General features: G+C 47.6%; 1 protein-coding gene across 1 annotated transcript in view; it reads right to left on the bottom strand.

The window, feature by feature from the left end:
- Window positions 1-1,926: 1,926 nt before the first annotated feature.
- Window positions 1,927-12,108, bottom strand: part of lca5 (lebercilin LCA5) — a 19,005-nt gene continuing 8,823 nt past the window's right edge. Inside the window, exons 5-9 of the mRNA XM_061241580.1 lie at window positions 9,651-9,788; window positions 8,809-8,905; window positions 7,468-7,613; window positions 6,853-6,949; window positions 1,927-5,333 (exon numbers count right to left, since the gene is read on the bottom strand). Of these exons, the coding sequence (XP_061097564.1) occupies window positions 4,483-5,333; window positions 6,853-6,949; window positions 7,468-7,613; window positions 8,809-8,905; window positions 9,651-9,788 (1,329 nt within the window). The 3' untranslated portion in view covers window positions 1,927-4,482. The remainder of the gene's footprint in view (window positions 5,334-6,852; window positions 6,950-7,467; window positions 7,614-8,808; window positions 8,906-9,650; window positions 9,789-12,108) is intronic.

Genomic DNA, 12,108 nt, shown 5'->3' with positions numbered 1-12,108 from the left:
GGGTCTCTCCTGGCATGATCATTGGGGTGGGGGGGGGTGGGGGTTGTGATTAAAAGGTCCTCGAACACCTGCCCTAGCGTGCTGAGTGGGTCTACCTGGGAGACAGTGCCAGTCACCTAGGAGAAGGGGAAAAAACACAAACAACAATAACAACAACAACAACAACAACAAAAAACATGACCATGTTTTCAATCCTGCTTGCTCAGCATAAATCGCGTATATCGGGCGGATCCCGACAAAGACCCTATTCCAGACTGCCATTCCAGAATTCTGCATCTGTGCACTCTAGAACCTGGTCACCCGACCTCCACACTCTGACTGGATGAATGGCCAGAAGTTGCCCTTGGCAATGAGTTGGGCCTTCTATACACTGCACAAAAAGTGTGTCTTAAAGGTACAATAGGTAAGATTTTTGTGTTAAAATATTGTTACAAGACCATTGTAAATCCCTTCCTATCATTGAAAAAGGCTAATTGACATGTTGACTCACCCTCTGCCTGTGTTTATAGTCTTTAAATTCGGGTTTCAAAATATGCAGTTGACAGGCCGGCACTCGTATAAAACATCGTATAGCTGTACAATAATTCAAGCTCATTGGTTGAAAATTGGTTTTAATTGCCACAGCCAATTGCATTTCAACATCAGCGTGTTCACAGAGAAGGGGAGGGATAAACAATGTTGTGGTTTGAGAGTTTTTGTTGCTGCTTTTCCTCTCTTGACCGTTAGAAGTTCAAAATGACCTATTGCACCTTTAAGCGTTTTAGTCTTAAAATGAGACGAAATATATTTTTTTCCTCACTCTCAAGTATGAAATATTACCTACCATTTTGCCCGGCAGGTGAAATTCTTACCCCACCGGCAAATCTCACCCCGAGTATCCGTTTCACTTCATTAGCAATATTATGGTCTTATTAAGCAAAACGGTAACAAACAAGATTTTAAGTCTTAATATAAGACCGATATACTTGAGACAGACTTTGGTTTTTGCAGTGTAAATGCATGCATGTGTGGAGTGTACCTTTTGAAATGGGGCCTTAGCCTACTTGCGGTAGTTCTTCTGCCTGCTGCCTGCCAGGTCAAACCCCATCTTCGACTGAAGTGTTTGTGTCGCCGTGGAGCCAATAGCCGGCTGGAGTGTTGCCGACAGGAGACCCAATCGCGTGCGCCGATGCTGAGCGCTACACGTTGCGCACCACGGCGATGTGAAGCACCCCGCCGTGCCGTAATCAGCATGAGAGACAGCCCAGGCCCACGTGCGTAACCAGAAATCATTTATTTTAAAATCACCTTTTTTTTTATCACATTTCTCTCAGTACCGATATAAAACACATCGACTGCAACAATATGCAAAATAAACATCGGTCGTGAAACAGTGTTGGAAGTTCAAACCTTTGCGTGTGCGTGTGTGTGTGTGTGTGTGTGTGGGGACAGGGGGGGCTGTACTCCAAAGGTTTACAGGAATATTCATGAACGTGCATGTTCAGGTGTTACGGTGTGGGGGACATCGATACTCCCAACACGGTTTAAAAAATGACTGGAATGAAGTGGTAATGGCAGAAGGGAATGAGTGAAGACTGATATCGAACACACACCATGTAATCTAGCGTCCTCCCATCTATATCCACAGTGCCTGGCACCAGCCCTACCTTCCTGCAGCACTCATGGTGGGTGGGCTTTTTAAAAAAAAATTTTTATTATTTTTTTTAAAGATATTTTTTCAGCCTTTTTCAGGACAGTATATAGTATATAGTATAGAGAGACAGGAAGAATGGGAGCGAGAGAGAGAGAAAGACATGCAACAAATGTCAGACGGTCCGATTCGAACCGCCGACGTCGCGGCTCGCAATGAGCATGCGGTCAGTGCTCTACAGGCTGCGCCACCAAGACACCCAGGTGGGCTTTTTTTTGTGTTATGGATAAGTTCTGCGCTTGGTTACCGTGATTGTCTGGGTTAAAAACTCTTCTGCTGAGAGTCAGCTGAGATTACTGCACCAACCTCACACGATGGAATATTCTGATCCATGTTGGTGTTTGGCAGAACACAACGAGATTACTGGTACGAGTGCACACGTCCGATGCAATCTTACTTACGGTTTAAATAAAAACAGGTTTTGGCAACAGGAAATGTTGCAAGAGCAAACAGTCCAATCAGGTTGGACTCCCAAGTCACCGCTACAAACAGTCACGATTGTGTGCATTTAAATAACATTTTATTTTAAATGTCATTTTCCCTTGATTATTTTCAATGAGGATGAAAGAATTGGTTTTCGCTGACAGAATACAAACTGAAATATGAAAATCAATTGGGCTAAAGATCAAAGAATCCATTTGGTGTATATGTTCTATTAGCTTCCTAAGACAGATTGGTGTTGATTGTGCATTCAAATTTCCCAAGTAAATTGCTTATTGACATTACTTTATCAAAGTACATTTTCTGCATCTAAATATAAACAATTATTTTATTTTTGCCCCACGGATTAGACAAACTATTGTACATCTGTAAAATATACACACTAACATTTTTTTTTTTTTTTATATAAAGTGATCAAGATGAAATAAATACAATCATACACACTGGGTATCACAGGCACCCCCCTGTCAAGGCACCTGGTGGAGAAAGAAGCACCCAGGGAACGTTTTAATTGGCCGTACCACGCACTCCTGGAATTAGTTCCAGAACTGCAGATACAGATATAGATACAGGGGGTGCTTGCTAAACATCCCCCCAAATTTTTTATTATGAAAATTTTTTTTAACTTTACATTGCAAAATGTCATGCTGTATTTAGATGAATATGTCGAAAAACGATACATGCACAGCGCAGCGATGACAGATCGAACAGGCCTGTGTATCTTTGGCTGAAATGAACAGGAGATAGTTATTACAGAATATTTTCCTTAATATATGACCGCATTGCTGCCAGTTGGCCAAATCATCTTTTAATTAATTTTAGTGTCATATAAATTAATTCTGAATACAGCTTTCATGCACTGTAGTTACTTCACACAGAATTACCGCGGGCCTCATGGTGCTGATATGTCTTGCTTGTGCTTTGAGAAACATTATCTTACGTACAAAAATACAAAATATTTTTTTTCATTGAAATGAAAAGTCAAACAGATTTGCCCGCAATGTAGGGTAAAAACGCCATTTCCCCTTTTCGGCTGGGTTGTCTACAAGTTATAGCTTCACAATTATAATCATTATATACACGAAAAAAAAGGAGGAGGAGAAAATATTCCTGAAATCGTTACCATATATAACAATACAAAAGAAATATACGGTCTCTGTATTCCCAAATATGAACCTGTACTGTGAATTGAACAGAAGGGTACATTTACTGAAAGACTTGTGCTGAACGACTACTAGGCTCAGTTAATTAGGTCACATCAATATCCACCTGAGTAATAACTTCATAAGTAACAGTGCACTCGTGTTTTTCCAGACTAAAGCAGAGTATAGTATATTTATCTTGTCCAAAAACACCCGAATCATCACCTGAAAGAGTACTACGGAGACCCATTTAAGTCTGAAAAAAGAGTACTTACAATAAAATATAAGCCCAGAGCTGATGTAATGGAAAATGGCTGGCACACAGTCATTACTGTAGTATACCTACCGGGGGCGGATAAATCTGCAAACTTCGGGGACAGCTGGATTCTGCTATGGCCACAGCACCCAGGGAGGACCGGGGGGTGGGGGTGGGGGTGGGATGGAGTTTGCAAGAACATAATCAAAACAGAAGCCTGCCTGAACTAACACTACTGGTCATTTCTGTAGGAAATCCCATGACTCAGTTGGTTAGTTCTAGACTGCGTGAACCACATACAGGCATTTTAATTGGACAACAAAACTCAAATGAGAAATTCTGCGGGTCCCTTTCAGCGAACCGCCTCATACCTGATGGAATCATATTCTGCCGTCGACAGTGATTGAAGGCAACCGAAGATTTCTGACGGTCACCCCCGGACTACTACATAAGGATATGCATTTGCTTCCCTTGATTAACGCTGAACATTCTTTTGCTTGTAGCTGGTTTTAAATCTATACAGTTCTGTATATACAAGTCTATAAAAATATTGTAATATATTACATGATATACACTAAGCCTTCTGGGTAAAGGTGCAGAAAACAGGCAACTGCAGGAGAGCCTTTTAAATTTTCTGCAGGAACGACTTCATAGAAAATCCTTTCTCTTCGCGAAATTACTACCCGACGTTAAAAGATGACTCTTACATATTTTTTCTGTATCCAACAACAGACAACCCCTATGAAGAGCAGGTTTTTCTTCAAAATTTTGAAGTCAGTGTCCAAGAACAGCTACCCGTAGTGATCGTTACATCAGCATTAGAATGTTCAGCTCGCCAACATTCCAATCGCATATTTGTGAGGTCACAACTTCCCGACACATATTTTAATGAGCTCCTACAGACCCCGCAGTGCTCAGGACTGAGAGAGCGCAGTCTTTAGTGGACGGCGCGTTTAGAGGGTGACCTCCTCGATGTCGTCGTCGAACGAGGCGATGGCTCGGACAGTCGGCCTGCTCTCCGTCACCTGCAGGGTGCTCTGGTTTCGGCGGGCCGGCGGGTTCCGGGCGGCGTCCCAGGGGAAGGCCCCGCCGTTGTGACTGGCGGCCTTGTGGGCGGGCGGCGGAGGGCTCAGGACCTCCATCTTGGAGGCCTCGACGTTGCCGTTGGCGACGGGGGGGCCGAAGAGCTGCTGCATGAGGTTGGACTTCTTCTCCCGCGCCGGGTCCCCGTCCCCCGGGACGTCTTTGAGCCTCTCGTCACCCCCGCCCCCCGCCCCGCTCCCCGTCCCGCCCCCCGCCCCGCTGCCCGTCCCGCCCCCTGACCCGCCCCTCTGGGCCCTCCCCGCCGGCCTGCCGAACGATGGCGCGTAGCCCCCGAACGACAGGTCCTCCACGGCGCCCTGCGGGCTCAGGCCCCTGCGGCCTGGGTGGGCGGGCCTCCTCGGGGGGCCGGGGCCGGGGAGGGCCTCCCCCGGCTCTGAGGGCCGCTGCGGGGGTCTGGGTTCAGGCGGGGCCCCGGCCGGGTCGGCGGTGGCGTCGGTGTGGTCGTCCTCCCGGTCGATCTCCCGCATCTTAGCCAGGAGCTGCTCCTTCCTGCGTCGCGCCTCCTCCTGACTGGCTGGCTTTGCCTCCTCCTCCTCCCCCCGTTTCTCTGAGCTCGCGACCTGAGTGGCTGTCTTTGACTGCTTCTCCTCCTCGTCCGGGTCCCGCTGTGTCTGGAACAGGCTCAGCCTCTTCCTGCCATCCTCCTTCTGGAACACCGCCTGGCCATCATCCTCCTTCTCCTCTTCCTCCTCTCGCAGTTCTGTTTCAGACGAACACAAACGGAGCTCACTGTCAGGCTCTTACAGTGTCTGCAGACTGACGCGAGGTCCCTAAAGATACAAAACTTTCGTTCCTGATGCAAGGGCCAGAAAGAAACAAAAAAATGGATACAATTCCTTCAATTATTTGCCGAATTGGGTCTGTAGGTTTGCACAGAATGCATAGGAAGTGAAATGCGTTCTTTGTGTCGTCAGAATAACAACTGCGACAACTATATTCTGCGCTCTTATGCCGTTAAATGCATACGGCTGAGTGAGTAATTGGGACTCATTCGTTTGCTGGAATGAAAACCTGCACACACACACCAGGCCCACCTTTGTCCCGAGACATATGGAGCTCACGCTGTGAGAGGCGTGGCGGATGAATGGGACCGCTGCGGGCGATACCCGTCATAATGCCGCACGCCCAGCAGCGACTGACACTCCGCACGAAGCAGAGAGAGGGCAGGAGAGGCTTCCAGCCTCCAGCCCAGCCTTGAGGGCCTGCTGTATGAACCACGAGCTGCGCTACAGCCCGGTAACCAACCCAAACAGCAGCCTAGCCCCCTTATCAACACCCACGGCAGCCATCTGTTCAGGGCAGCGACAATAACAACAGCAGCGAGAGCGAAAATAACTCAACATTTGTGGGGGGTTTTTCCCCCCCAATTCGGCACGTCACCGGCCTCAATCTTTCCTCGAGACCAGACCTGGGTCAAATACGTAATTCTTTCGGATTCAAATACTTTTCTACGAAACCAGGTCCTCTTGGATGACTAAATTGCACAAGGCAAGAGCAGTCGAGCACAGAAAAGTATTAGAATCCATCCGACCCAGGTCCGTTTGAACAGCGTGCTGCTGCTTGAGTCCAGAATCTACAGACAGACAGACAGCAGTCAGAGGAACACCAAAATCCCACAGACAACAGTCAGAGGAACACCAAAATCCCACAGACAACAGTCAGAGGAACACCAAACTCCCACAGACAACAGTCAGAGGAACACCAAACTCCCACAGACAGCAGTCAGAGGAACACCAAAATCCCACAGACAACAGTCAGAGGAACACCAAACTCCCACAGATAACAGTCAGAGGAACACCAAGCTCACACAGACCGGCCGGATTCAAGGCCTTTTAGCAGGCACAAAATGAATAACATAACCAAGGATTGGTGCAAAACTAATTATCACAGCCAATCACTGGTCATGTTATTGCTTCTGTGTATCTGAAGCTAAGCTAAAGGCCTCAGTGAATCAGGCCCTTTGTGTGTAGCTTGTGCCAGGAGAATGCATTTGCACACTGCAGATTGAGGGGATGCATGCCTTGTATAAAGGCAACTGTTAAGTGTAATGCGCACACACGCGCACACACACACACACACACACACACACACCCAGACACACACACGCACATTTTTATAGACTGCATAATTCTAAGAAATATGCCTGAATGGGGAAGTGCGGTTTAATGGATGTCAGGAGCAGAGAAAGGGGGAACGAGAGAGAGAAAGAGTGTAATCACCGAGTGCTCTGGAAGCCTTCTCCTGCCGCGTGTGGCGTTTCTCCTCCCTCTCCCTCTCCTCCGTGATCCCGAGTGACTTCTCCTCCTCCTGCAGCTCCTATTGGACAGCGAAGAGCGCGCAGTTCACTAAATAAGCTCCGCCCCCCCTGGTAACGTGCGCGTGTCTGTCCTGGTCGATCGAAATATTGATAGAATTGAGTAACTCAACACTTGTTGATTACCGCCACCTCAAATAAGTGTTGATCGATGAAAATGAGTAACCCAGCGCTGGTTAGTTAATGAATGCTACCGCAACTGTAAGTGTTGATTGATCGAAATGAGTTACCGAACACCTGGTTAGTTAACGCTACCATGGAAAGAAAGTGTCGATCGACGGACCCAGTGAAAGTAAGTAACCCAACACAAACCCAGCTTCACCATATGCTACACCAGCGGTGTACAACCGTCCCACCCCCAACCGTCCCACCGAGGCGGTCTAGGGGTCCTTCAGAAGTACAGACGCCTAAGGTCACATGATGCAGAGCTGCGCGGTCACATGACACGGTCACATGACGCGGAGCCACGCGGTCACATGAAGCAGAGCCGCGCGGTCACATGACGCAGAGCTGCACTCACCTTCAGGGCGAAGTATCCGCCGTCTCTGGGGGGCTCCGGGGCGTCGGCGGCGGCGGGCGGGGGTGTTGGGAAGTCCAGGGGCGCCGGGCGCTCCTCGGTCTGCACCCCTTTACTGGAGCACCGGGGGGACCCCTCCCCGCCCGGACCTGCAGAACCACAGCGCATGGTGAGCTCTGCCCTCAGAACAGGAGCGGCTGTTTCACACAGAGAGCCGTTCAGGAGTGCAGCACCTTACAATGATCATTTCTTTATCCATCCGACACTTTTTATCCAAAGCGAGTTACAGTTGATTAGACTAAGCAGGGGACAATCCCTCCTGGAGCAATGTTGGCTTAAGGGCCTTGCTCATTACATTACATTACAGTTGTTTAGCTGATGCTTTTATCCAAGGTGACTTACAGTTGATTAGACTAAGCAGGGGACAATCCCCCTGGAGCAATGTGGAGTTAAGGGCCTTCCTCAAGAGCCCAACAGCTGTGCAAATCTTATGGTGGCTACACCGGGGCTTGAACCAGCAACCTTTCGGGTCCCAGTACCTTAGCCACCAGGCTACAGGCTGCCCCACAGCTTGGGTTAGCAGGGCCATGTAAACACAGGCACAAACCCTTTGGGCCTTTGTTTTATTTATTATCTAGACCTGACACAGTACAGGATACTCTCTACAATACAGATCAGCTAAATGGCCAGGTTTAGTCATGAAATATTCACAAGCCCTCGGGCACATTTTACAGTGTGGAATGAAAATTTGCCTCTAGTGTCACGGACCAAAAGATTAAAATTGTATGTTGCGGTTTAACCTTTTGCAAATGTTGAAAAGGTTAATAGGTACAGTCAGACCTGGGTTTAAATACAATTTGTTTTGGATTGAAACACTTTTCAGTTCTCTCCCGATCTTGCCTGCTGCATTTGAGCCTGCAAGGGCGGGGTTTACACTTTTGGGATCGTTTCATTTGTTCCAATACACCAGGCAAGCATAGTCAAGCATAGTTCATACATAGTCAGAAAAAAAATATTTGAATCCAAAACAAATACCATTTGAACCCAGGTCAGGGTGTTACTCCTATAATTATAATAATAATAATAATAATAGGAATAATAATGTTATTTATCTGATGTTTCATCCAAAGTGACTTGCAGTTGATTAGACTAAGCAGGGGCCAATCCCCACTGTAGCAATGTGGGGTTAAGGGCCTTCCTTAAGGGCCCAACAGCTGTGCAGATCAGGCTACACCGGGGCTTGAACCACAAACCTTCCGGGCCCCAGTCATGTACCTGAGCCACTGGGCTCCAGGCTGCCCCAGGTGAGGGGCGGTTTGGAGGCAGTCAGAGCCGGGACCTCACCTTTCCTCCTCAGCCCGCTGTCCGCCTCTTTCCGTGGAGTTCCTCTCACCATCCGGTTGGCGTAGATGTTCCTGGTGTCAAGTTCCCTCTCCTTCTCCTGAAACAAGAAGCACGATTATCATTTCAATACCTGTTCCACAGGAAAAAAAAAAAACCCTGGTGTTTGGCATTCCTTTAAAACAGGTTATTGGACATTCAACACTTAAAAGCACCCTGTCCCATATTTCAGCCAAATATTTCGCTTACTCCAAATAATTTTCAAAGTGTGTGAAACATATTACGGACATATTTCAAAATGAGACAATAAATGCTTTCCAAATCTTAGCAACCATTTTCTCTGGGTTTTGTGCGAGTGCACACAACTACTGCGGTGCTTAATTGACAGCTCTGAATGCCAATGGACAATGTATGAAATGGAGGAAGTCCCGCCCCTCGCATGCATCATGCATCCAGGCGCATACAGTAGGAAGCTGTGGACCACCAGACACCATTGACTGTATAATGAATTAAAGGCAGCTCAGATAAGCCACAACAGTGGAAGTCTGGTCTTGTGTCGACAAACAGTCCTTTACATTACAGTCATTTCGCTAACACTTTTATCCAAAGCGACTAATAGTTGATCAGACTAAGAAGGGGCCAGCCCCCCGCCCCCCCCCCCCCCGGAGCAATGTGGGGTTAAGGGCCTTTGCTCAAGGGCCCAACAGCTGCACGGTTGTTACACTGAACCACCAACCTTCTGGGTGCCAGTGCAGTGACTGAGCCACACGGCTGTCAGCAGCCCTGAGGGGGAGAGAGGTATGGGCGTGGGTGTGGGCGTGGGGTGGGGGGTCAGCGGGGGGCACCTTGAGTTTCTGGGCCACGCGCTCCAGCTCGTCCCGCAGAGCGCGGACCTCCTCCTGCACCTCGTGCGTCTTCTTGCGCTCCGCGGCGAGCTGTCTCTGGAAGCTTCCGCTGCTCAGCTCCTGGTTCCGCTCCAGCTCCTGCAGCGGCGCGGGGGGGAGAGAGACACGCCCGGGAGTCACCACGCCACGCCCGGGAGTCACCAGGCCACGCCCGCTCAGCGTCGTCAGAGAGACATGAACCGGAATCCAACGCAACCCATACCACAGCCCAGACTACACTTTAACCTTGTAGCTTAAATACAGTGCATCTGGAAAGTATTCACAGCGCTTCACTTTTCCCACATTTTGTTATGTTACAGCCTTATTCCAAAATGGAATAAATTCATTTTTTTTTCTCAAAATTCTCAACACAACACCCCATAATGACAACATGAAAGAAGTTTTTTCTGAAATTTTTGCACATTTATTAAAAATAAAAAACCTAAGAAATCACATGTACGTAAGTATTCACAGCCTTTGCTCAATACTTTGTTGATGCACCTTTGGCAGCCATTACAGCCTCAAGTCTTTTTGAATATGATGCCACAAGCTTGGCACACCTATCTTTGGGCGGTTTCGCCCATTCCTCTTTGCAGCACCTCTCAAGTTCCATCAGGTTGGATGGGGAGCGTCGGTGCACAGCCATTTTCAGATCTCTCCAGAGATGTTCAATCGGATTCAAGTCTGGACTCTGGCTGGGCCACTCAAGGACATTCACAGAGTTGTCCTGAAGCCACTCCTTTGATATCTTGGCTGTGTGCTTAGGGTCGTTGCCCTGCTGAAAGATGAACTGTCACCCCAGTCTGAGGTTCTGGAGCAGGTTTTCATCCAGGATGTCTCTGTACATTGATGCATTCATCTTTCCCTCAATCCTGACTAGTCTCCCAGTTCCTGCCACTGAAAAACATCCCCACAGCATGATGCTACCACCATCATGCTTCACTGTAGGGATGGTATTGGCCAGGTGATGAGCGGTGCCTGGTTTCCTCCTAACATGACGCCTGGCATTCACGCCAAAGAGTTCAATCTTTGTCTCATCAGAGCAGAGAATTTTGTTTCTCATGGTCTGAGAGCCCTTCAGGTGCCTTTTGCCAAACTCCAGGCGGGCTGCTATATGCCTTTTACTAAGGAGTGGCTTCCGTCTGGCCACTCTACCACACAGGCCTGATTGGTGGATTGCTGCAGAGATGGTTGTCCTTCTGGAAGGGTCTCCTCTCTCCACAGAGGAACGCTGGAGCTCCGACAGAGTGACCATCGGGTGCTTGGTCACCTCCCTGACTAAGGCCCTTCTCCCCCGATTGCTCAGTTTAGACGGGCGGCCAGCTCTAGGAAGAGTCCTGGTGGTTCCGAACTTCTTCCATTTACGGATGATGGAGGCCACTGTGCTCATTGGGACCTTCAAAGCAGCATATTTTTCTGTACCCTTCCCCAGATTTGTGCCTCGAGACAATCCTGTCTCGGAGGTCTACAGACAATTCCTTTGACTTCATGCTTGGTTTGTGCTCCGACATGCACTGTCAACTGTGTGACCTTATATAGACAGGTGTGTGCCTTTCCAAATCATGTCCAATCAACTGAATTTACCACAGGTGGACTCCAATTAAGCTGTAGAAACATCTACAACAAGGTTGATCAGTGGAAACAGGATGCACCTGAGCTCAATTTTGAGCTTCATGGCAAAGGCTGTGAATACTTATGTACATGTGATTTCTTAGTTTTTTATTTTTTAATAAATTTGCAAAAAACTAAACAAAAAAAAACTTCTTTCATGTTGTCATTATGGGGTGTTGTGTGTAGAATTTTGAGGAAAAATATGAATTTATTCCATTTTGGAATAGGGCTGTAACATAACAAAATGTGGGAAAAGTGAAGCGCTGTGAATACTTTCCGGATGCACTGTAACGTGAAACGCAGCTGCTTTGCACCACGGAAAAGAGTAAACCACACCTACAACTTGCCATTAATAAACACACCCACTTTACACCATGTATGAAGTCCTCTTTACACCATGTAGGAAATCCTCTCAGAGGTCAGTGACTTCCTGGTTTCCTCTACATTACATGAATGTTAGTCTGATCTTCAGCGTTGGCTATTTGATCATTCCTGCCAGGATGTTCACGACAAATTTACAAAGGGACACTTGCCCACATGAGAAGACACAGGCATGTTCGACGCATTAAGATAAGACACTGTTCAACAGCTCATTAGCTCAGGCTGACCTTCAATCAGCTAAACGGTCAAACTACATTACCCATCATCCCACAAACAAAAGCCTTCACTCTTCCTGCCAAGATGTTGTCTTAGGTATTGATTTGAAGTCCCTTAGGCTTATGATGGTGTTTCAGAGCCTCTGAAGGACTGGAATCCTGTCACCAGATTTATGAGTATTAAGAAGAGAGAAATCGATAAGTCCTTCATG

Source organism: Conger conger, chromosome 5, assembly GCF_963514075.1.
Source record: "Conger conger chromosome 5, fConCon1.1, whole genome shotgun sequence".
Lineage (NCBI taxonomy): Eukaryota > Metazoa > Chordata > Actinopteri > Anguilliformes > Congridae > Conger > Conger conger.
The sequence above is the reverse complement of the archived record's forward strand: the minus strand, read 5'-3'. Positions and strand labels throughout refer to the sequence as shown.